We start from the raw sequence: 26,594 nt of genomic DNA on the forward strand, positions 1-26,594 counted from the left end.
ACAGAGAGAGAGAGAGAGAGAGAGAGAGATCACAAGTAGGCAGAGAGGGAGGAAGCAGGCTCCCCCACGGAGCGGAGAGCCTGACGCAGGGCTCGATCCCAGGACCCTGGGATCATGACCTGAGCTGAAGGCAGAGGCCTAACCCACTGAGCCACCCAGGCACCCCAGCAGTGGCCTTTTTAAAGAGGACCTCTAACTCATGAGTTTGTATAGATACCAGGTGGGGCATGGCTTAATTTATATGTAAGAACTTAATACGATATTCAAACCAATAAAGGAGAGGGGGGGAAATAAAGCAAATGGTCCCAGGAAGCGTCTGATGAACGTTTTCCCCACCTGAATTTGGAGCACTGCTAAATCAGCATCGAGGGCCCTCTTGGTTGGCAGTAATTTCTGGGTCACGTGAATCTGTCTTTGTTTCTCAGCAATCTTCAGTTTCAGGAACCGGATTTTTTCTTCCAGGACATGTATTTCAATTTCTCCATTTAGCTTCATCTTCTCTTGGATATTTATTTTTTCATAAAAGATGCACACTTCCTCTTCCCGTTCTATCAGCTGAACACCACTATGGCCAAAAGGAGAGGCAAAGGCTAAGAGGGTGTTGAGACCACTTTTTTTTTTACTAGTCACGGGGATTCTCTCTGGATCTGGGAACAAAATACACATCAACATTACATAATTCCAGAAGACAACAGAAATTTACTGTCGGCTTTCTAGTTAAACTCCACACTTTCCATTTTCCTAGGGATAGGACAGGGAGGGCTGGTTGGCATCTCGACTCTGAGCTGATCGTGCAGTTGGCTGGTCACAGTTATCTCTGCAAGTCTCAAAGGTTTTCCTAGGGTGGGAAAAAATGTCATTCCCCAGGCATGAGCAAAGTGATCCCATAATCTGATTTTCTGCAGGCCCTTCTTTTGGGGCAGACTTGCCAACCGAGGTCTGGCCAGAAGTCCCCAGGCAGGGGGCCAGGGAATGTGTCTCTGCAGTGATTCTATGTAAATTGCCAGGCCCATTAGTTTCTTTTAAAGATGAATATTTTTGAAGCAAATTTCCCCATAAACAGGCAAAGTTCTGTCCTTTGTAATCATGCCAGGGGAAAGACCCCTCCATGTGAGGAAAATGTGGGAAAGAAACAAAGTAAGAATTTTCCAATTCCAGCCCTTACAGGTCTGACCAGGGCCTGGGAACACACTGCATAAATAATTTGTTTTGTGCCGGGAGCCAAATAAGAGGACTTTTTTTTTTTTTCTTTTTATCCTAGAGAAAACACCTGCCAGTAGTTTGAAGAAGTACTGTTCTTCACACCCTGAAGTTCTTCCCACACTCTGCATACCCATTATCCCAGAGTTCATCTTTAATTGCTTTTTATCTCTTTCTCTCTCTCCTCCCCTAAAACATGTGCACACATAGTTGCATTTGCTCACCCTTAACTCTACATTTCATCTCATTTGCCGTTTATTGGCTCTTCTCATGATCCCCTCATTTCTCTTGACAACTGAAGCTAAGAGCCATGCTTTACCACCTTTTTTGTCCTTTCAGGGTCCAAAGCTTCACGCACAGCTTTGGATGAAACAGCCCACAATCAAAACCACAATGAAGAAACAGATCTGATACCAGAGGTAATTACTACAGGACCTTACAATTTCACATTCCAGATTTCCCGGGCACAAGCAGCTTGGGAAGACTGCTACAGCACTAATTGATTAATGACATAATTGTAGCCTGGAAGAAATAATGCTCTTCTGAGAGGTCCTATTTGCTGAGAAAATGAGCTGGGAGAATGGCTTAATAAATATCATACTAAGACCAAATCTGCCACAAAAGGGGATACAAAATCCAAAGACTTATTTATGTCAATTATACTGAAATAACTTGATGATAATGGAGGCAATCTGAATGGAAGCCTGGGAAAGAACTTTCATATTTAAAAGAGCAACAACTGAAACCCTGTTCTTGCGTTTCTCTCTTAAAAGAACAGTTTCTTATTTTCAGGCAAACACACCGCTCACTGCCCCCCACCCCAAACACACCCCTGCAGAAGGCTAATGAAACCTGAATGTCAAATGCCCCTCGAGACCCACTGTCAAGCCTCAAGAAGGGACAACATTTCTAAATCGGGTCTCTGGGTGTTTTGTTTCTCACATTAGGTTCCTGGTTTTTACCTTTCATTTCGATGCTGAACAGCTTTCTCGTATCTCTTACGCAGCTGCACCATCTCCTCTTCAATCATTGTGATCATATTGGCAAGTCTGTCAATGTTGTTTAACTGGATTTCCTTCTTCTCCTTCATTTCCTGAAGTTTTGCTACAATTTTGCACACATCGTTTTGCATGCTTTCTCGGATAGTAACATTGTTGGCATGTTTCAGCATGCAATTTTGTAACTTTCTTTAAAGATAATGGGGAAATGGGTAAGAATATCATTTTCTTCAGTTAGTGTAAAAATAACGAAGACTTCTGAAACTATCCAAGCAGCTCCCGCTTTAGTATGTCCCTTGAAATGACAACAGTAGGACAGTAGTCCCCTTATCCACCATTCTGCAGCCTCAGGAGCACGCAGGATCTGTCCACCGGAAGCCAAGTCTCCTCCTTCCGGCTCTTGGGAAGGTCAACAGCGGCCTAACGCTACGTCACAAACACGCTTGCGTCCTTCACCTCACCTCATTTTGTCACCTCACGTCATCACAAGAAGGGTGAGTGCAATACAATAAGATATACTGAGGGAGAGGGAGAGAGCCCACATTTACATAACTTTGAATACGGTATGGCGGGCCCTCGAACAACACACTTTTGAACTGCCCGGGTCCACTTAAACGTGATTTTATTTTATTTTTTTATAAATACAGCACAGTACTATAAATGTTATTTTTTAAATGATTTTCTTAATGTTTTCTTTTCTCTAGCTTACCTTATTGTAAGAATACAGTGTAAGGGCCTGGTTGGCCAGAGGGAGTCATTTTGTGTTTATGCAGCAAACTTAGACTGACCCCATGCTGTAAACCTAGATTGATCCTGCCCCGCCCAGAGGAACTTACTTGCAAAGCCTAGATACAAGGGCGGGTCAGGCTAGGTGAAGACATCCAATCAGTGGGGTGCGCATATATCTACTAGGGTAAATTGAAATTCAATTGGCCACCCGTGTGTTACCTAGCAGTTTTTTTTTCTGTGTGTGGCAGACTTAGCATGACTGTGCAGTTTTCTCTGTGCATTACAATCTCATTGGCCACCTGTGTATAGCCCGACTAAACTACCTCTATAAAAGTTAGTCTGTGAGGCTGGGAGGGGTCACCTCTTTGCAAGAGACGGCCCTGACCAGTCAGTTTGATTCTTGATGCTTGGCGTGAAATAAAGCTTTGCTTGACCTTCACTTTGTATCAGTCTCGCTCCTTTGATTACGGACCCTAACAACAGTATACAATATGATAACGTAAAATATTGATTAATTGACTGTTTACGTGATTGGTAAGGTGTCTGGTCAACAACAGGTTAGTAGTAGTTAAGTGCTGTGCAGCGATTGGCACCCATAACCTCTGCGCTGTTCCAGGGTCAACCGAATGTTGCTATAATCATTCTATTTTATTAGTATTGTTAATCTCTGACTGTGCCTAATTTATAAATTAAACTTTATCGTAGGTATGTAAGTATAGGGGAAAAAAACCTAGAATATCAGGGTTCGGTACTGTCTGCAGTTTCAAGCATCCACTGGGGGTCTTGGAAAGTATCCCTCACAGATAAGGGGGACCGCTGCAGTAATACTGGTATTTGTCATATAATGCTCTTCAGGAGTTACTGTGATCTTCCCAGTTCTCAGATTCCCCACTCCCCTGGTTTAGGACATCTTTTCTTTTGTGCCCCAAGGCTTTGCTGCCCCAACTCTGTCAAATCAAAAGACCATAGTAATTCATTTACTGCTCTGTCATCCCCATGAGGCTGCTGCCCTCTTTTGAGGGCACAGATGGTAATATCTGATAACGGCCATTGAACCTAAGATGGTCCTGACTTAATACAGCATCACAATAAATGCTGAATGAATGCATGGCCTCTATAAATGATCTTTTACTTTCATGTAGGATGAGAATCTGATTAGGAAATTAGATTTTCCTACTCATACCAATCCCTTCCCCCTGTCCCTGTCCCTCTGCTGCCTCACACACAAGAACCCATTTTGTATAGCTTTATAAAAGGAAACTGGGCATGTGTTATGATGAGCACTGGGTGTTTTACGCAACTAATGAATCATTGAACACTAACTGCATCAAAAATTAATAATGTATTATATGTTGGCTAACTGAACATAATTAAAAAAAAAAAAAGGAAACTGGGCAATAATGGCCACCAGAAAAAGTTCAGATTGTATGAACTCAGTAGATCAGGGACTATGTATAAGTGAAAGAGTCCAACATCTTTCCACATGGTAAATAATAAATTTAATAAATAATAATTTGCCAGATGTTTCTGAGTATGTTTTTATAGATTATCTCACCTCATGTAAAAAGTCCTATAAAATAAGGACTATTTTTTTAAAAAAATATTTTATTTCTTTGAAAGTGAGAGCAAGAGCACGAGCAGGGGAAGGGGCAGAGGGAGAGGAACAAGCAGACTCCCCACCAGACATGGAACATCGAGCCCCATTTAGGGCTCAGTCCCAGAACCCTGAGATCATAACCTGGGCTAAATTCAGACGTTTAACCAACTGAGCCACCCAAGTGCCTCAAATAAGGACTATTTTTACGGGTAAGAAAATTGATCCCAGAAAAGTAAGGTAGCTTGCTCAAGGTCATGAAGCTAGTGCTGCAGGGCGGGGATTGGAGTCTAGAAAGCTAGCTCTTGTAACCACAACTATACTGTCTCCTACAAGCACATTAGATGCTTCAATCTATAATCAGGGAATGCTGGTTAGTAAACATTTGGTTGTCTTCTAACTTTAAAGGCAAATTATCAAACTTGTGCTTTTCTTTCTAACTCTGTAAAAAAAAAATAAATAGCATGTAAACATAGTTTTTTATTCACTTAAAAATATAGCTGTCAGGGGCACCTGGGTGGCTCAGTGCATTAAGCCTCTGCCATCGGCTCGGGTCGTGATCCCAGCATCTTGGGATCGAGCCCCGAATCGGGCTCTCTGCTCAGCAGGGAGCCTGCTTCCCCCCAACTTTCTCTGCCTGCCTCTCTGCCTACTTGTGATCTCTCTCTCTGTCAAATAAATAAATAAAAGTAAAAAAAATATATAGCTGTCAAACAGTAGAAGCATATGGAATCACATTCAGATGCTTAGATTGTCATTTGTAAAGCATCTTTGAGCAAGGGCTCATCTAGCTTTGTTAAGACCATCAGTTTCTTCTTTACTATTCCCAGGGTATTTTGGAGTTCAGTGAATCAGAAGAGGAACTTTTGAAAAGACGGTAGTATTACACTTACCTTTCTTGAGTAACTGCACTATTTCTTAAAATTTCCAGTTCATTTAACGACATTTTATGCCTTTCTTTTATTTCATTTACTTTCTGGTGAGCTTTGTGAAGTAAGTTAACAAATTTGTTTCTTTCATTTCGGATAGTGTCATACAGTTTAGCAAACTCTTTGAGTCTGCGAAAACACAAGTGTTTTTGAAACTTAGGACATAAAACTCATTTTCCCCCAACCTGTAACAAGATAAATCATCACGTAATTCTCTTACCTCCGATGAATTTCATGTTTTTTCTTCTTGTGTATTCTGATTTCCAGATCCTTTGCTTTGATCTCCTTAACAATGTTGGTATATTTTTGCTGAAATACGAAAGTTAGGTGTGAAATTAAAAAAAAAAAAAAAAGCCCATCGCCATCAACGTATGAATACTCCCAGCTGTATCCTATCTCATTCCTGTGCTATCTTAACCAGCTGAGTTGGCCAGTTGAGGAAGAAAGGGAGAGATCTGAAAATTGACTGGCTGGCTGAACTGAATTAAGGACAAGAAAGAATGAGAGAAAAGAGAAAGAAAACAGCCTGTACAGGTTGGATTTGAGGAAAATTTGGGGGACTTTTGGGACAGCCTAAGAGTGAGTGTGGACAGAACAGATGGGCTGGGTAAGTGAGGAGTGTGTGGAGGGTAGCTGAGGGAAGAGGATTTGTAGTTAGTTTTGACAGATGTTACAGATGGAACCCTTTATGGTATTTTGTGAGAGACTGAAGCCAGGATTTTAAGGTACTTTCCCGAGAAGAAATACTACCCCATGCAAATGCTTGCTCAGAACAAAGTTTGCCCTCAGAAACAGCCAACATCTGGGGCACCTGGGTGGCTCTGTTGGTGATTTGACAGACTTTCGATTTCGGCTCAGATCATGATCTCAGGGTTGTAGAATCGAGCCCCATATGGGGTTCTGTGTTCAGTGTTGTCTGCTTGTCTCTCTCCCTCTTCTCCTCCTCTCCCTCTCCCTCCCCCACAACACAAATAAATAAAATCTTAAAAAAAAAGGAAGAAAAAGAAACAGCCAACATCTGGGTCACATGGTCAGTCCTGGTATTCTTTTTTAATAATATGTCATATCATGTTCATTTTTAATGGGAAACCTCTGAATATAATCCTTTCATGGAATAAAATGATTTTAATGTTGGGGTTTTAGCTAGCATGACCACAGGGTCGTTTTTGCCATTGGTTTCATTGTTCTTTCAGTTTAGAATGTTGCCCTGGGTCAACTCTGGTACTTTGTTGGGAGCCCAGTAAAATCATGGATGGAGGAGTAACTAAGGGCATCCTAGCAGTGGTTTAAACAATGCCAGCTTGATGAACTTGGCAGAGAGGGTGGTCTAATGCTCTTGCTCTTGATTTGTTCTTGGACAAACCATAGTGGCACATGAGTTAGTGGGGGAATCTGAGAGACCTGCAGCCTGTACAGCTGTCAGCCCTGTTCCCAGGAGATACCTACCTTATTCTTACTGAAGTTGTCCTGTGCTCGAATCCTCTGCTCATTGTCATTGACCCGGGTCGTTTTTCCTCTAGATTGCTGACTATTTTGTTAATTGAACCCGAAAACCATTTTTTCAGTATATGACTGAGTCTTGTTTGGGGAAGCAAGGTTTCTAACAGACACTGTGTAAAATTGAGGATCTCCTGAACTCTTATAGTAATTAATGGATAGTTACAAAAATGCAGTTACCTGAGCTTTCAGGAAATCCTTGGATTTTTGCTCCTTCTCATCAATTTTGATTTGAGTCATACGGACAAGGTTGAAGACAAGCTCTCGCATGTTTTCTTGCTCCTTTAAAAGCTTGTTTTCTTCTGCAAGTTGTTGTTCCACTAACTTGGACTCAGCTTCTGACAGGATTTTCTTTCAAAAAACACAACATATTAAAACTTATTCATTTGAAGAAACACACTAGGGCTAGTATCTTAACAATTTTTATTTCCTATGTAGAATTTATTTTACTAGGATATAAAACAAAGTAACTTGACTGCCTTAGCTCCAAGTATTCTATCTTATAAGAGAATGTGCAAATATGATAACGTGTTTAATGGGATACAAGTTTTTCTTAATCAGACTGTATTTTCAAGTAACTCTAAGAAAAAAAGAGACATAAAAGCATGTTTTTGACAGTGGCTTGAATAAACAAAATTTGAAAATTTAGAATTAGACATTGGTGAAATAAAGCATTTATTACTTATTTTTAAAATGATTATATAATCATTAGCCCTTTTATTTTAAAATCTCATGAATTCGTATAGTTTTTGCTGGTTTAAACACATCCTTTTTCCCCAAATTAATGTGGGGTTTGAGTGGGCTCTGAGATGAAGAAACAGACCCACATTAAGTAGGATCATACTCTCCTATTGAGGTTTTGTGGCACACAGTTAAAAACACAACTTTGTATTAATCATTCTTAGATAAAAGCTTAAACGAGAGTTGACATTGACCTGTTGGGCCAGATTCCTCTTAGCCATTTCAACTTCCTTGTGGAGCTCTCTCCTTCTCTCGGATAATATAGAATCATCTTTAGGGATAGCTTCCATCTGGAAATAGAAATTTAAAACTGGCACTTACACAAGAATGAAATCTTCAATGTCATGCAGTCAACCCCACTACATGCCTTTTGCAAATGGTGGGCAAATTATGACTCTTAATCTTATATGAACTGCCTTTTGTGCTGAATGTTCTTTATAAAATCATGGTAAACTAAAATATAAAAACCTGTCAAAAATCTATAATTCACCAATTGCAATTATTATATTTCTCCTTCATTTGGAAATAAAATAAATCTTACTAATAATAGTTGCTAACAATTATAGAGCATTGACAGTCAGGGAAGGTTCTAAGTGCTTATATGTATGGTCCTATTTAATCCTCACAATAACCCTATGAGGTAGGTAATGTTATAATCTCCAGTTACACAGATGAGGAGAAGGAGGAACAAAGACATTTAAGCAAATTGTCTCATTGATACAGGTGCAAACTCAAGTGGTTAGATTCAGAGTCCGTGATCCTAACACTGTGTGTTACTGCTCTTCTAACTCGTGCATGTTTGGAAACATGCGTGTTTAAGTGGTATTTATTACACTTATAAAATGTGAATTCCTTTATGAAATCCAATAGATTAAAAAATAGGATTTATTAACAACAGTAAGAATACTTGGCTACTCTTATGTAGCAGTTCGATGAGTAGCTGGAAAATTCTTACCCAAAAGGAAAGTCTCTTAATTGTTCGATACCTGAAATTCCACCATCGCATTTCTATTGTACTAGCTTGTGCTTTTGTCCTCTGCTAAAGTACTCCAGGAGAAAGTAATGTTTCGTTCTAACAGTCTCTGCTGCCTTATTAGGAATGAACTTGTCAGAGTCTTCATGATGGAGAAGAGAGCAGAGAGGCAGACATGTGACAGCTTCTGAGCGAACACCATCCAAATACAGGGAGGGTTATCTTGGGGGTGCTGACAGCATAGTTGACTTAGAGTGAGTTTAGAGTTGGATCTTTATACCAAAGGCACATGACTCCAACCTGATATGGTTTATTTCCTCCTGTGACAACACCAAGGTAGAATATTGGCTGAAATTTGTCTCAAGAGGGAAAGATCATACTGTTTAGTGATGTAAAGGTCACCTAACAGACTCTTTCTGAGATTTGTGTTGCTCTTTTAAAGTAGCTAAAATACGTCCCAACATCCAGGAGTCTGGGCATCTTCAGTAGCGCCTTCTCTACCCTCGGATGCCCAAGATATCAGGTTTCCATCCTACCACGGAGACCTAGCTGTTGAGAAGTATATTGTTACACAGACTCGTACAGTCTGTGTAACAATATACAGAATTTGTGGTTTTGATGAGCAGGTAAATCCTAGAGCAGGTGAGAGAAGGGACAGCTCAAAGTAGACTTGAATAATCAGGAAAGATTTTATGGAGGAGTTAAGAAGACAGCAAGAGAGAGTTTGATTTCTTCTGGGAAGTGAAGTTAATTGTTCCAGAGCAAGTCTAACGAGTGTCCCAGTTCCTGTCTACCTCTCTGTCACAGGTGGCCAAGATGGGCTACTCCAAATGCTTTGCTCCCAAGTGTAGGCATGCTAACTGGGACCAGGGAAGCTTACAAGCTTTTACAGAAGATATGATGACAGCACACTCAACTAGCTACATGTCAATGAAAGGCTCCTAACAAATTTTCCTCATTTCAGGTCTCAGTGTTTTGAATTACAAACAATACTGCAATGTATTGTATTTATTTCTGAATTCTGGCTAGCTACTCTCTGATGCCTTTCTTAATCCTCCATAAACCCAGTCCTCAAGGTTCAGACGGGAACTAAGGATGCTTGGTTTGTGGAAGAAGTAACAAGGTAGTAGCCAAGCCTACTGGTTGCCTAGCCAACATTCACACTCTACTCTGACTTTACTAAAACAAAACAAAACAAAACAAAACAAAACAAAACAAAACAAAAACAGTTTTGCTCATGGCTGTAATGTATCCAGGATTCTTCAGACTCTTTTCTAGCTGGGAGTGACCAGATGAGCCATGACAGGCCAGTGAAATGTAAATGGAAGTCTGCTGGATAAGACTCCTGGGGCAGTGACTGTTTTCCTGTTAAAAAGACAGTCAGGGCACCTGGGTGGCTCAGCTGTTACATGTCTGCTCAGGTCACGATCCCAGGGTCCTGGGATCGAGCCCCGCATTGGGCTCACTGCTAAGCAGGAAGCCTGTTTCTCCCTCTCCCACTCCTCCTTGTGTTCCCTCTCTTGCTGTCTCTCTTTCTATCAAATAAATAAAATCTTAAAAAAAAAGTCAACCGAGTCATCTACCATATGCATTTTATTCTCTCCCTTCCCCACTTTCGTTTGATCTTATCCTAAAGATGGAAGGTCTTTTGACCTTCGAAACAAAATATACATGTTAAGGATGACAGAAAAAAGAGCTAAGAGGATCCTGGGCCTACTTCTGAACTTTTTATTATATGAATAGAACAATCCGCTAGTTAAGCCATAGTAATTGAATTTCTGTTACTTCTGGCCAAATTGAGTCTAGTTATGTTCTAGTTATGTTCTTAAACTGGGGTGACTTGAGATATTTATCATTACATTTCAGCCCCAAATTACATCTATCAGCAGGTTTTGTACGATTATATATTTTAGTTCTTTGTTTGGGTTTTTACAGATTCACATTTCATACTTAGGAAAAAAATGTGTTTATTGTAACCAAACCAAAAAAAAAAAATGTGTAAAGTAAGAAATTAAACATCTGCCCCTTAACTTTACTTCAAATACTACTCCCCAGGAGATACTGTTAATAGTCTAGTGTCTATTCTTCCAGACAGTTTCAATGCATGAACAAACATCAGTCACTTCCATAAAAGTTAAGAAGTTAGACATGATTCTGTCACAGTAAACATCCCAATTACTTGATATCAAAAGAACCTCAGTTTCTTTAAGGCTTTGATACTTTCCTAAAATATTTCAAACTTTCATGAGGTTTGTGGCTTGAATTTCTGGAGTCTCTACAGTCAAAAGCCATGGGAGAATCAAACAACTGTCTCTAGGGGGAAATGAAGTCTGAAAAGTAGTCGGAGGCCTTCATGCTTACCTTTTATCTCTTTCCTTTTTGGACCGCATGCAAGGCTGAAATGTTCACTCATGCTGGGAGTGACTATTTTCAAGTACTGCCAGCCGGCATAGGACTAATTATAAGCCACAAGGTCACAGAGGGAAGATAGTCTCTCACTGAAACAAACTGCACTGGGGCAAAAACAGATTTTTCGCGAAACCAATAAAAGAAGAGGACTTTAATATGTTTCCATTGCTGTTAGTTTTCTGTTCAAGGGGTGCTATTTTGTGAAGTGCCCTAATACAAATAGCTACTATTTATTAAAATCTGAACAACTTGTGAACATTCTCCTACAATCTCCCATTGGGTCAAGGTCATTCCTTATGTATTTGTGTCCAGCCAAGTCAATATATAGGGGCACGCCTCTCATCAGAAACAGCTCCCAACCGGCTTTACAGTTTCCCACTTTTCAATATAAGAAGATAGCCCCAGGGGCTATCTTTGCCCCAAATTCCAATTTAACTATTGTAATGTGCTAAGATGGCATAGCTTATAGTAAACCAGTGGCTAAGATGGCATAGCTTATAGTAAACCACTTCTCCTAACAAAAATAGCTTGAAAAGTTGGATTAAAAAATATGTTTGAAGGCATAGGAGTTGCAAAGGTAAATAGAGTTAAAGTCTTCAAAGGTTCTAGCACTACCTGGGAAGCAGTAAATGATTAATCTATACGGACTCAAATCAAAGTCAAAGATGAACGTTGTCAACTTTAGGCTAACAACTTTAGGCTGAAGAATGGAAAGAGAATGCAAAACTAACTAAAGCAAACCTAAAATGGGGTAAATAGAACAACTGGAAATAGAAATAGGACAATTCATCCGTTTAATTCATCCAAAAGAAGGAAATATAGGAGGGGAAAATGGAACATAAAAGCGATGGGACAAAGAGAAAGCAATAGTAATAGAGTAGACAAAACCCCAAGAAGATCCATAACCACATTAAATGTTTTTGGACTAAATACAAGAACTAAAAGGTAGAAATTTTCAGACCAGATATTAAAAAGTATGTGCTACATATAAAAGACATCTAAGTAGGGACACAGAAAGGGTGAAATTAAATGGATGGAAAAGGAAATACCATGCAAAATCTAACCCAAAAAAGCTAGTGTAACTTATATCGTCCTAATAGCAGACAAAGTAAGCTTTTAAAGCAAAAAGCATTTCAAAAGTTAAAGAGATTTCACAGTGAGGCCAGAATTAATCTACCTGCTGGAACTGTAATAAAAATACTAGAGGTATATGAGAACATAAAATAAATGTTTTGTTTGTTTTGCAAAAGTGTAAAGAGCACATTTTGCCCCACTGAGATTTAAAAAAAAAACAACAGATTTGTGAGTGCCATCTGACCACAGGACCAAGACCTAGCCTTTTGTCACACTCCTAACCCTAACCAGTTTTGTCCACACCTTGCTGAAGATTGGTGTCCGAGAAGCTGGGTTATGCTACAGAAACAAACAATCCCCAGCTATCATAGCTCCAACCATGAAGGCTTAATTCTTGCTCTGCCAAGGCCTGTGGCTAGTCAAGGCAATGGTCCAAGACCACTACTGGCTGAACATTTGGGCTGCTTTCATTTTGTAGCACTTCCATATCCTCAGGTACTTCCACAACTGCATTAGGAGAGGAGAAAGAGCTAGAGGTCTCACACTGGCAATGAGATGACCTGTCAGTTCTGTCCACAATCCACTGGCCAGAACTACTCATTTGACTTTGCTCATCAGCAAAGATGCAAGACAGTAGACGCTTCCTATACACCTGGAAGGAGAGAACTAAGCATAGGTTAGGATTGGAAGTGTCTACCACAGTTGGAAACTCCTGTTTAAGTTTCTGAGATCATGAGCCTCCATAAGGTCACAGCATGACAGTACTGAAGAGAATGAGTATGGTTTTTATACACCCAATGGCTTCATCTCAGAGACTGATCTCTTTTCCACCAAAGGATGCAGTCTTTTCAAGGATTTACTGCCTTCCAGCAGTGGTTGGTCAGTTAGCACAGGGAGTACCACCTGAGTGGGGAGAGAGAGGACCAGAAAGGTAGTAGACAGAAGGGAAGAGCTATCTTGAGCATCCTCCGACTGGAGTATATCCCTGATACTGCACGGAATTAGCCAGGTAGTCTGGGTTCTAGTGGCTCTTGGCTTATTGCAGGTGTAGGCTAACTAACCATCTATATTTACCTAATTTGATCTAGTCCCTCTCTGTTACAGTCTGCAAATGACATCATTCTGGATATGATTCTTTCAACTGGTCAAGACAGTAGTCCACTTGGTCCGACTCTGTAGTGAACCCTGGAGCTGGTCCAGAACCGATGGCCTGACTGCTTCCCCTGGCCAGACTGATGCCTGATCCAAACAAGTCATGTCTCTAACCTTGGGTTAGCAAAAAGATATTGAAAAACATTGCAAGACAGAGCCTCTATGATGGGCTTGATGCATTTTAAAATTAGCATTCTCTGATTTCCTTTTCTTTATTGATAGCAAAAACAACTTCTTAAAATATTTTGACTTCAAAGAGGTAGCACTGATCCTGAAAAGTCAAAAAGTGGTGTAGAGCACCCACCTCTAAGAGAAGTCTTTGATGTAGTGCCTGAGTTTGAGTGAGGGCATCCCAGGACACTTTCAAGAGCAGCTCCGTCTTTTTTAAATTTCGAAAATCTCGTTCTTTTTCTCTTTGCTTACGAGAAAGTTCATCATGGTAGTTTTGCTTGTCAATGAGACAGTTTCGTAAATTGAGATCCAAGATCCCTCTGTTCCAGGTAAAGAGAGAAAATGAAAGCGATTTGTCATCAACTGCTTTTCATGTTTTTCAAGACCGCACTCTCAGCATATTCATACAGAAACCATCCTCATATGAGAATCAGATTTTAAATAATGCCAAAAGCAATTTTGTTTGGTGTCATTTAGAGTCCCACAGTCTTTTTTTTTTTACATTAAAATACATCTTTAATGAATGTTCAATTTTCAAATTCCTAATGTTAATGACCTTCTTAATGAGAGGATAGTTAAGCCCATAATGAGCACTATGTTTTCTATCACCCTTGCAAAGAAAAGTTATTTATAATATGTTGGGGGCATTTGAACATTTTATTTTATTTTATTTTTTCAGTGTTCCAAGATTCAATGAATCTTAGAGTCCCACAGTCTTATAAAAAATGCAAATGGAATAAAGCTCAGCAGATACAGAGGCTCAGAGGCTGAAATTTTATTTGAAAATAGGGATTAACACCTTCCCAGGTAACTGTACCAGGAAGTTATTTCCACTAGGAGAAAGTCATGGTCACCTCAGAAATACCATTCATCTTTAGGAAAAATCCCCCAACTATAGCATCCTCCAATGATACACTTTTCAGAAACACATTTCAAAAACTTACCAAAAAACAACACATAGCGTCCTTAAGGTTCAGTCATCAGAAATTGAGGAAAATGATGAGTAAAGGGTGAGAAAAATATTTGGAAATAGTTTATTTAATATTTTTTTATTAATGGTAAAAATCTATTTAAAAATTTATAAAATGTTTAACTGAATCAACATAAGTCTGTTTGAGATTATGTGTTGAATCCTCAGATATAAACTGAAGACAAGTTTGGGTGACAGATACACAGAAATATTACTAACCTTTCAGTTAGTGAAGTTGCTTCATTCTCTCTGGTTAATTCCAGGAGCTTGACCAACTGGTTATATTCTCGTTCTCTGATTTCAAGTAAGGCTCGTTTGCTCTCAACTTCCTTTATTACATCCTCCTTCTCTTCCATTATAGAGTTAATTTTGGTTTCAACTTTCTTTAGTGAGTCATTTAGCTCTTTGAGTTCATATTCCAAGACAATTTTTTTCTTTTCCATTTCTCTGTGGGGGACACATACATACATGTACAGATACATAGGTAAATGTGTACACGCCCATGCACACACGTGTGAGCCCATGCTGTCTTTACCTATTTTACTTCCTGAAAAGGCAACAGAAGAGCTAGTGATGAATTTAGAGGTGGGGTGAAGATCATGGGCTGGTGGGTATCTCCGCTGAGTGCCAATGAGTGATTTGTCCCACCTCCTCCCGTTCTCCCCAGATCCCCACTGCAGTGTCTCCTTGGATCTACTGACCAGCCTCCCTGAATCTTTCAACTTTGGTGGTAGTGATATGGTTTTTTGAACTGTTATTAATGCCTGCTTTTTTTTTCCTCCTCACCAGAGCAATCATACTGTTTCTCCAGAATTTTTGTATCTTCACGTATCTATATCATTTTGGGTTCCTCTAAACCTTGAGAATTCCCTCCATGATTTCTGCCTCCAAATCTACTGTGAATGTTCAGGGGTGTTCCCCCATGTGAATAGTTGGCAAAGGAAAGTTTTGCTGTCATCTGGGCTTTAGTCTTCTGGCTGGCTCACACACTTCCAGAGCATGAAATTCAACACAGTTCAAATAACTTATCTCTTGCATAGCTCTGGTAAAGTCAGTTGGAGTTCTCCACGCAGATTCGATTTTTAAGTTGGGAAAAGAATACGGTCCCCAAATTAAGACCTAAGTGTTATGAATGATAGTAATATGCTGCATTACTTTCTTCTAATGAGCTTGATAACACAACCTAGACAGGGCCAAATGCAGATATTTCAAAGGTTATAATAGTAATTTGATGTGTTCAATAAGTAATACTCTTAGCATGCACACTAACTTGGGGGAGAGTGGGCTGGGAGGGCCTAAAAAATAATATTAAATCATACACTTTTTTGCGTGTTGTTTTTTCTATCTCTTTTCCAATTTGCACAGGAACAGCTTGATGGTGGACCACTTCATCCTAGCAAAAAAAATGGAACCATGTTAAATTATGTAGTCTTAGACCAGAGGTACTTAAGACAAGAAAATTAAACAGAAAAGAACTACAATGTACAGAATTCCTGTTGTCTGTCTTGCACTGTCCAGGTGCTTTAATTATTTCATTTAATACTACCAGTGACCTTATATAAGATAGTTGTGGTTGTTAGCAGTTTAAAGAGGAAGTAGCTGGGGATGCCTGGGTGGCTCAGTCAGTTAAGTATTTGCCTTTGGCTCTGGTCATGATCCCAGGGTCTTGAGATCAAGCCCTGCATCGGGCTCCCTGCTCAGAGGGGAGCCTGCTTCTTCCTGTCCCTCTGCCCCTCACCCTCCCTTGTGCTCTTTCTCTCTCTCTCAAGTAAATTAAAAAAAACAAAAACAAAAAAAAAAAAACCTTAAAAAAAAAAAAAGAGGTAGCAGATGTAGGAAGTGCTATTTGTTCCCTTTATGGCTGTCCGCCCATCTTCATGGTTCCAGGGTTTGGCTGCTAAGAGCCCATGCTTGTTCTCCTCTCTGTAGGCTTGCCCTGGTTGAGAAGAGCTGTCTCGTCAGGAGTAGAGGGAAGAAGGCAGCCCTCTGTGAACAAAGACTAATGGATGTGATGATGTAACAGCTCATTCCCTCTACCTCTGGATGGCATTCGTGGTCTAGAGTTCCTCCTAGGATTAGGTTGAGACTAGAGTTCTCCTGAAAACACATTTTGACGCAGCTCCTTCCCAGCTCTGTGCTACTTCCCTCCCTCTCCTATCAGATTCTCCTTGGTGCCCTCCCTCCACGAATACTTGTCTGAGTACTAGAAGCTCTGCTCCTAGGGAGCCCTAAGACTCATGCGGAGGGAATTCAAATAATGTTGCCAAAGTCACACAGCTAGTAAGCAGTAAGGCCGAGATCAGAAGGTAACATTGTCTAGAACCACTTTCTACTAGGCTCTGTGGCTTCACAGAAGGTTGAGTTTTAGCCTCAAGCACCTCATGTACACAGCAGGGTTCTGGAACAGCCCTTCCTGCCTGAGGATCGCACTGACTTCGGGGCCTGGGGTAGCACACACGCGTGGAAGTTGTACACTTCATGGCCGTGTCGTGTATTTCTCCCTGGGATCTTGCTCAGTCCTTAAGTTATGTTAAGGCTGAGACTCTTAGGATTTGTTGGGCTCTTTAAGAAAAAGTAAAAATTACAAACGCTAAATAGGCACAGGGCTTTGGAAGAGGTTCATGCAAGTGAGGGGCCTGAACCTTTAGCTTTGCAGGGCGCCTTGCAAATCTGTCTCTGCTCAGGTGCTGCGCTGCTGGGAGCAGCTGGTTCTGCCTTTTTTGACTGCTCTAAGACCCTTAAGGAAAAGGAGGTTAAAGTAATCATAATTGTCCTTTAAGCCATGAGTGTCAGCTGTTGTTGTTTTTAAAATAACTCTAGGTTATTTAAATCATTTTTTGAGAGTTATATATATTTCAAAGTAAAATGAATTTTAATGATCTCCTAAAACATAAATGCATAAACAAAGTCTTCATCACTTTCATGGGGAGAAGGGAATAGAGTGGAATCAAATAGACAAGAATAAAGTTATACAAATATACAGCTGGTTGCTCTTCAAAGAAGTGATTGTGTTTGTGACTTTTTTTTTTTTAATGTTCGGTTAGCTAACATATAGCACATCATAAGTTTTTGAGGTAGTGTTCGAGAATTCATTAGTTGCACGTAATTCCCAGGGCTCATCACAACACGTGCCCTCAATACCCATCACCTGGCTACCCTGCCCCCCTCACCCCCGCCCCCTCTGTAACCTTAGTTTCCTGGAGTCCAGAGTCTCTCCCTCTCTGATTTCTTCCCATTCAGCTTTCCCTCCCTCCCTGTCTGGACCTCCACGCCATTCCTTATGTTCCACATATGAGTGAAACCATATTCAATTCTAATGCCAAAATACTTGGTGAGGTCTAGAGAGTTTTTTTTTTAAGATTTTATTTATTCATTTGACAGAGAGATCCCAAGTAGACAGAGAGAGGCAGGCAGAGAGAGAGAGAGAGCAGAGAGCCCCACTCTCTGCTCTCTCCTCTGAGTAGAGAGCCCAATACGGGGCTCAACCCCAGGACTCTGAGATCATGACCTGAGCGGAAGGCACAGGCTTAACCCACTGAGCCACCCAGGTGCCCCTAGAGAGATCTTTTCCCTGGGTCAAGGGCTCCATATTAGGGAAGGACTACCAAACACTCTCAGGTCTTCTGTGAATTCCTAGAGCCCGGGTGTAGTTGGATTGGATCAGTCACAACACCGAAAGTTCCAGTTGGTGTGATGCTGCCCCTCTTTGTCAAACCTGTGGGCTTAGTCTTGATAACTATGCGTCTGGACATCCATGCAGGCATAATGCTTAAGCATTTATGAACTGTAAGTAGCATACCTTTAGGTTGACCTGATATTCCAATAGTTCTTCTAGTTCCTTCTGCTCCTTTAGTAATTGCTTTTGCTTAGATGCCAAATCTTCCCGTAAATTTTTGATCTCCAGTTTCTTCTGCATTATTTCCTTACGTAATTCCTCAGTGCTTTCTTTCAATGGTCTCATCTTCTTCTCCATTTCCTTTAAAAGTCACCAAAATTGGTTATATAGAGCCTGAGCAAGTATCTGTCTACCCAAAAATCAAATGAAAAATAATTTTATGCACCATTTTGATTATATCTGTTTTGAGCTTCATGAATGATTCTTACAAGGTTACATACAAAAATGATTTCTGACAATTGTATGTCATGTATTAAACATTTAACATTAGAGTCATAGTTGTGTATGTGTGTGTGTGTGTGTTTAACTAGTGCTCCTGTCTATCCTGCATTTTAAATGTGTCCTCTTTGAGGTAATTTTTATTTCATACCCAAAAAACATTAGTGAAAATTTCCAGCCTATTTTCTAGCAGCCTTGTGATTTGACATCAGATGCAAATAATCTTTGACTATCAGGCTTATGGTTAACCTGAGTCCCATGTGAGAATTAAAGACTAGGGAGTTCATATATAGAAAACCCAACCCTTTGTGCTCCTTAATCCCCCACTTTCTTATTGGTATTACTTCTCTAACTCATTCTGCCCAGAGGCCCTCCACCCCAGACTCATAACACATCTTTGTTCCCTTGGGGATTGTTTGACTTATTTATGGGAGAGAAGTCCTACACTCAGAAAATCTACACATTATTAATGACTGAGTGAATGAATCCATTAAACTTGCTCTGGGCTTTCTGCATCTCTCCCTCCTCTACTGCTGCTGGGAGAGGGTTAAATTAGTGATCCTATGATCTGGAACTAAAATTCAAAATGCTCTTCCCCATAAAATCTGTGTGGTAAATGATAGGTGTACTTTATAATAGTAAGTATAGTACTATAGTACTATATAATAAATATATATTACACACTATTATCTATATAATGTATTATGTATATATATGTATATATGTATATATATAATATATTATGTGTATATATATACACATATATACATACACACAAACACACCAATAAAAAGTAGTATTTTACTCTATGCTGAACAGGTTTTTGTGCCTTAGAATTAAAATACCAACAGCACACTTTGGAAATACAACTGTTCAGAAGAGGGCAACAGTGCAAAGTGTAATGACATTTCTTTTTACTTTGTGTGATAGAGCATGACAAAAGGACTCCAATTCCTGTTCCTGTGGGTATTTGTCATTCTTCTCATTACAAGGTAGAGCCTGTTTCTCTACCCCTAGAGTTTAGACTTGGCCCTGTGACTTGCTCTGGCCAATGAAATATTCCAAAAGCAGATGCTTGAAGTCTTGTGTGTTGGGATTTGCCATTACTTGAGGCTGTTTGTCTTTTTCTTGAGGCCAGAAACCTCCCACCATTATGTGACTAACTGGTGACATGTCATCATAGACCAGCTAACCTGCCAACTGGCTGGCATGTGAGTGGAGCCATCCTAGACTACCCAGCCCCAAATGAACCAGCTCAGACCAGAACTCAGAACTGTGGAGGGAAAAAAAAGGAATAAAAAGAAATGTTGGCTGCTTTAAGCCACTAAGTTCTGGGGCAGTTTGTTATGTAGGAATAGATAAGTGAAACATTTCCTTCATGAAAATTTCTTATAATAAGCTTGAAATGTTCAGGAAGCTCTGAGAGTAACAGTTATGCAAAAAATAATGTTTTTATGTGCCAACCACAGAATCCTTTTCTCCCCCTAAAAACAAAGCAGATACTGTCCAACTAAACACAGCCTGAATTAGAGGTCAGATAGCGAAGTCTGTGGTAGGCGTCACTGTGTGCATTCCAGAAGTTATTCCTTTTAGTATTATCCATACTTAAGACTCTTGGATCTTTCAAATGTCTCAGAGCACGATTGTTGTGATAAACATTATTTATCAAAAGGGATGTTTGAAACCAGTTGTATTTAACAAACTGTAGACCATCTAAGACTCACTCCTGGCTTAGGAATCTTCTCAAATTCCTTTATTATGAGGTTCTTTTCTTCTGTTAAGCTGTAAAAAACAAACAAACAAAACCCAACAAGTTTGACAATGTACAAAAGAGTAAGTTATTTCTACAGTAATAACCTTCTGCTTTCTCATAGAGTGTGCTTTCCATGTTTGTTTGCCAGGTCACCTGGTGTCCATTCTCTATGATGGCTTCAGTGACTCCTGGTTAGGGGCCTCCCCCCCCCACCCACCCTCTCCTCTCACAACACCGTGTACACCCACCAATTAGAACAGTTACCTCACCCCATCACAGCTACTCGCCAGCAGCACCTCCTCCCTGAACTCTGACCCCTTCCCAGGCTGGCCTTGGACCTGCTTTTATACTATTTGCAATGAACCAATGCCTGCCTGGATTACTGCAGTGCCTTCCTCTGACTCCATCAAATAAGGAGCTCTCGTTAACCAGCAGGTCTGGGACCTTGGAGCTAAAGACGCATGCGCACCAGGTTTTTTTGTTTTTTTTTTTTAGGAATTTTTATTAAATGCAATCATATAAACTAAGGTTAGCGTAATAAGTATGTGCCAATGGAATTTAATATAGGTCAGCTGTCTGGGCCACAGGCTGAAGTTGAACGGTCAGAGTTTTGAATACATATGCCTTTACTTTTAGAGCTTGTGTACAAATTGACGATACTCCACTTCCAACCGAGTGATCCTACACCTCACCCAGCCTGCCACCAGAGGGTGGTAGAGTGTTGCCATGTTTTGGTTATAAAGACCGCCTTAATGTCCCTGAGTTCCAAAAATGATGACATGAAGCTCTCCCACAACAGAAGACTCTACAGCTTTTACTTGTAAATAAGTACAAAATGGTCTTTTCTTTAAACAAACATAAAATGACTAATTCTTTAGGACATTTTAAACTAGTTACATTTCTATCATGTGTTTTTTATTAAGAAAAGCTGATTTTTTTTCCTTAAAAGGATGCATATTTTCCTATTTAATAGAGAAATATATCATTCATAATCCCATCCCATTCACCACAGTTGACCATTTTTACTTTTCTTGTATCTTTTAATAATATTTACAAAATGTTTACATATGATTAAATCCATTTTTACCAAACATGTAATTAAAAATATCTTCACAATTAAAAATATCTTCAGACTTCACAATTAATAACTTAATAGTTTCAAAGTTTCCTAGTGGGTAGATGTTGCATAATAAAATAATCCTAAATATCACCTGTCTTTCAGTAACTCTGTATCAGGTCATTTACACGCATCATTTCTAAACTTCAGAACTTACCAAGTAGGTATTGTTTTCTTCATTGTACAAATGAAGAAACAGGAGTTAAAGCACCTTTTCCAAAGTCACACAGTCAAGGCTGAACTGACATTCAAGCCTAGAAACCTAGCTCTGACTTAATATCAAGCTGCCAGCCTCTGGCATACATTATTATTTAAATATCCATTATTTTTTTAGACTTTAGATTGCTTTCAGTATTTCACTTTTAAAAAATGTAGTAAATGTCCTCATGCATTCTTTCTCTTTTTTTTTTTTCCTTTTAGATTCTCCTTTTTGCATGGCGTTACTGAAATAAAGGAAAACCACTTTTGTGCCTATTGATACATCTTAAGTCTTAACCTTTTAAATTGACATTAAAATTTAAATCTGCCTGACACTTCCAGCTTTCCTGTAGACTCAGGGCTCCTGCAGGGTCAAAGCTCCTCCACACTCCTTTCTTTTCTGCAGCAAGAGGGTCCTGACTGAAACCATGTCATCAAAGGGTTTTGGTTTTAAGGACTCATGAGTGAAGAGACAATACAGGAAGCCCTGGATGTTGTCATGGGCAGGAGGCATCTTCCAGCCTGAATGGGTAGAAATCGCAGGAGGTAAATTTTTGAACCAGTACAGGCAATAAACATCTAAGAGTCAGCCAGTCCAAAGCCAGAAAGGGCTGAGATGGGCGGCTGTGCTCTCCTGTCAGGAGGTGCTGAAGCGTGGGCTGGTGGTCACTGACGGAAGATTCAGGTGACTCTAACATGTAGCCAGGGCTGAGAACCACTTCTGGGTCCAACAGCTGTTAAACTTCAACATGTCTCAGAATCACAGAGGGAGTTTGTCCGGGGTGGGGAGGCTTGGACAGAAATTGGAGTCACTAGTTTTAGGGTTGAAGCTAACTTTTAAACAAGTTTGTCAGGGGATCCTCTTTGAGTTATGAAGACAACACCCTGCAAAACCTGTCCTAAGCTCATTCTGTTCTTGGTTTCTACGGGGAAAGCAGGAAACGTTTAAAAAAAAAAAGTGTTTAGAGAGTGAAATCTGTTCCAGCTGTGGGTTTTTCCTTCCTACTAATCCTGATGACCTAGATGCCCCTCCGTCATAGCTAACATTCTGGAATTGCAGATGCATCGCCAAAATACTCCTTGTTCTTTCTTGCCGGATGTTTGTTTCTTGGTTCCAACTTTGCTGTTACTACCAGACTAAGAATGGAAAACAGCCACCCAGACCTGGATGACAGCACGGGGATGGTGGGAACCAGCTAGGAAGCATAAAGAGTCACCATGGCCAACATCGAGGGACAGTTGTGGGCACGGGCAGCACAGGTGTCCCCAGTCTCCACATCCCTACCCATGACAGACAGCGATCACTGACCATGGCTGAGACTTGTCAGAATGCCTCAGATTTAGCATGAAAGACACAATTTATTTGCTGTCCAGAATTGAGGAATTACTAGAAAGCTGAGAAGCCCCAAAAGGTAACAAAACAAAGGCAAGGAAAAGGCTGAATAGAATATAGGAAAATCTTTTCAGAGACTGTGGTTAGAAAGAGCGACTTCTGCTTTGTTTCAAAAATAAGTTCTCAATAGTATTTATTTAATTACTCCATTATTTATTTATAATATTTAACTTACTTAAGAAGGTTATATAGTCTTTCCTAAACTGCATATTCAAGAGGTCAATGAGTATTAATCTCAAAACCAAAACTCTGGTGACATTTAATTATTAACTTACCCTGTAATTATATCACCATCAGTATTTATTAAAGAGTTATATTGTGTGGAAACATGAGAAAATCAACCAAATTATAGAGTAAAATTTTTTCTCTAGAGCATTTGAAAAATATATTATTTTTCATAGTTGCCAATGATTCAGGGGTTCCTAAAGATACTGGGGGTGGAGGGGTGCTAATTAGGGCTTTTATTATTTAGACCCTGAATAAAATGAGTTTGTTGTGCTGATCTGAAAAGTATCATCTGTATATTTGGATGAATGGGTTTCTCTCACTGGCTTAGTTTCTTTATTTTTAGGTGGGGATGGAAATATCTACTTTTTTCCTGGGGAGGGAGTATTGAGTGAATTTGTTTCTGTATCATGTAATATAAAATATATTAAAGCCAATGAAATACAGCCTATAATTCTTTCCTGGTGATATTCCTTTTGGAATTACCATTGTGTCTATGAAACTAAGTTTGTTCATTCTTGAGCTGCTAATATTTGAGACTGTGAGGGAGTCTGCTCAAGCTAGAGTATTATGTGTTACAAATCCAAAAACAATACACACCAAACATTTCTGCAAATGTGCGTCCTGAATGTTCTCGTTCACTGTAGGTCACTGTGGATGGTCCCCTCCCCATCCCAAGTAACTCAGTGAACAATTTGCCTGTCTATACCTAAAAGTCAAGGGTTCTGGGTGTTGCTGGGGTTTTTTCCTTGGCAGGGACACTTGGAAATCTTAAACAATTTAAATATCAACTGACTTATGTTCCTCTTACCCTTTCGTGGAAATGTCAAGCATTCATATTTTCAATACTAATGAACAACCACCAATTGTTTTAATTTCATTATTTTCTCAACTGAAAGAGTGCTTACAGAGCACACAAATAGCTAGGGTTTCTTTTTATAGATCTCACTGTGAGCCTGAAACAAGTTTAGATTGAAAGACAAAAAAGAACTCAGATTTTTTTTTTGCCCCGAATATAATTCTCCTGAGTCAGCTAGCCTTCTTCATCCCCCCGTTGAAAAGACAGACCCCAACGAGAGGATTCAAAACTAAGGACTTACGGAGTCCTCAGAAAGTCACTCAAATCATCTGCTCAGCTCTCAACAGGAGTGAATTATATTCACTCCGTCGGAAATTTCTACCCACTCTTAAAAATACTCAGAGAAAGTTCTGCCACCTTAAAAGGTAACAAATTCCAGGAGTGATAATTTGGCTTTCTCTTCAGGACCCAGCACCCAGCACACCAGAGCACAAAACTTGGATTGTAGTTATTCTGAAACTCGATCTAGAGAGTGTGGTTTGCTGAACAAAGTCTTCCACTGATTCATTTCTCTGCAGGAGGAATGTTGGAGATTTTGGAAGGAACATTTGCCTTCTAGCAATACATATCTACTTCAATTCACTGAATGACATCCTCTAAATCCGGATGAGTAATTAATTGTGTCTTTCCGAAGGCTATTATTACTTTCTTTCTTGATCCTGAGGAATAGTTTAGGAGAATAAGGTTGAATATGTGGCCCATGTTGCTATGTTAGAAAAACAGAGGGAGCCACATGTAACCCTCGGCTCACAGGGATTTGCCTGCAGATGCTTGTAGGCACCCACCATGCAGCCACATGGTCTGGCACTGTTGAAAGGACATGGAGCCACGATCAGGGCGAGAGAGGCTGAGAGCATGTGCCCAGTCCTTGTTCTCTGCCGTATGTTCTTTGGCTACAGTTTATGGCTTTCCTGACACAGGGAAAACAAAGCAGGGATCTCCTCCTGAGGGCGTCTCCCTGTCACCTGGGCTTTTCTCTAGAAGTTGGGTAACCTTCTTGTTCAGGAATGGCCCGTTCTAGGAAACCAAGGAGAGAGCTAGGCTTTAATCATCTGAACGTTGCCATCTCCCACTCACTGTGCCTCAAATTCCTTCTGAATTCAGTCTCATTTTTCTGACTTCGTTTATGTGGAAAGAGCTAGGCTCCACTCTGTCTTCAGTGTGTTTGATGAGAGAAGTGTGCACTTACCTATTTAATCTGTACTGATTGTGGAACTCTCTTTCTTTCACCGCATTATATTCATTTTGATACTTGAGAAGTTGTTCTCGCATTTTAGAGACCTCGGTGGTGAACGCCTCAGGAAAATCATCGGCTTGCTGCAGGTGAAACTGCTGCTGCCGTATTTGCTCAGTGAAACGTTTGGCATCCTCTAGAAGTTGGACCTCTGACTCTTGCGTGCTGGGTTCCATGAAACAGAGATTCAAATGATGAGAAGGAGGTACTTTTAACACCCGTAGTACTCGCCTGGGGGTCTAGCAGGGAGAGGAAGGAACATGTCCACACTACTCCCGGTTCCTTTCATTCCCAGGTTCAGTTCAATTCAGTGACATTTTTGTGCCAAGTATTGTACTGGGTACTGGAGGTGAGTGGAGCTCATAGTCTCACAAGGGGAATGGATGGACTAGGCACCTAAAGCACCAGGTGACAAGTACTACCACTAGTGTCTAGATCAAGATGGTGGTAGAGACAGAGCACTGAGTTGGATGGGAATGTGGTATTTGTATTTGACTCAGGAATAATCATGACTTCCCAGACTGGCAGGCAGGTTGATGATAGGGACTAGAATGGGTCCTCCCTTCAACTGCCCCAGCAATGCTGGCTTTCTCTAATTCCTGAGTTCTCCTGACCCAACTGTAAGAAAATCTTTTCCTCCTTAGTGAACTAAGAAAGAGCAAAGTTTTCTAATGACACTTTACTAGGAAACCAGGAAGAAAAATTCTCCTATAAAATTGTGGACCTCAACTACCTTACAAAGTTCTGATCCTATCTTCAATGTCTGGCTAGAGATGGACTTGAATGTCACAGTTGAGGGCAATTCCCTATCTGGGAGCTCTTGTCTCTGTCTAGGAAAAAAGGTTCAGTATCTGGCAAGAAGCAGATCTGAATGGACACAGAAACTAGACTTGGTGGAATCTTCTAAAACTCCCCCACCTCTGCTGCAGGCTGGAGGCAGCTGCAGCCTCATCAGCAGACTTGATTCATCTTTCTCAGAAACCCAGCTGCCTCATAATAGCTACCTCTCCTCTATGGAAGCAGGACTGGCGCCATTTCTTGTGTTAAAGCCAGCACTGCTCTTTGGTGCACGCCCTACCAAGCTTCCTCACCAAGAGAAACCTTCAGGGGTCTCCTCACATGCAGAGATGCCCAATGACTTGATCAAGGCTGTCTCGACTGAAGTCACCTGCTCCACCCATTTCCTCTGGCTTTAACATGTCATTTGTTCAATAACATCCAGCGAAACATTTCCTGGGACATAATATGTTCCAGGCACTATGTT

General features: G+C 40.3%; 1 protein-coding gene across 6 annotated transcripts in view; it reads right to left on the minus strand.

Moving 5' to 3' along the window:
* Nucleotides 1–26,594, minus strand: part of CCDC146 (coiled-coil domain containing 146) — a 113,434-nt gene that overhangs the window by 10,853 nt on the left and 75,987 nt on the right. For all 6 annotated transcript variants that reach the window (XM_032873287.1, XM_032873292.1, XM_032873286.1 and 3 more), the window contains 12 exons: nt 25,286–25,495; nt 20,276–20,333; nt 18,237–18,413; nt 15,757–15,830; nt 14,657–14,884; nt 13,601–13,787; nt 7,883–7,978; nt 7,128–7,298; nt 5,671–5,759; nt 5,415–5,579; nt 2,163–2,387; nt 337–565 (listed from right to left, as the gene is read on the minus strand). In XM_032873287.1, the coding sequence (XP_032729178.1) occupies nt 337–565; nt 2,163–2,387; nt 5,415–5,579; nt 5,671–5,759; nt 7,128–7,298; nt 7,883–7,978; nt 13,601–13,787; nt 14,657–14,884; nt 15,757–15,830; nt 18,237–18,413; nt 20,276–20,333; nt 25,286–25,495 (1,909 nt within the window). The remainder of the gene's footprint in view (nt 1–336; nt 566–2,162; nt 2,388–5,414; nt 5,580–5,670; nt 5,760–7,127; nt 7,299–7,882; nt 7,979–13,600; nt 13,788–14,656; nt 14,885–15,756; nt 15,831–18,236; nt 18,414–20,275; nt 20,334–25,285; nt 25,496–26,594) is intronic.

Source organism: Lontra canadensis, unplaced genomic scaffold, assembly GCF_010015895.1.
Source record: "Lontra canadensis isolate GAN:19392208 unplaced genomic scaffold, GSC_riverotter_1.0 scaffold48, whole genome shotgun sequence".
Lineage (NCBI taxonomy): Eukaryota > Metazoa > Chordata > Mammalia > Carnivora > Mustelidae > Lontra > Lontra canadensis.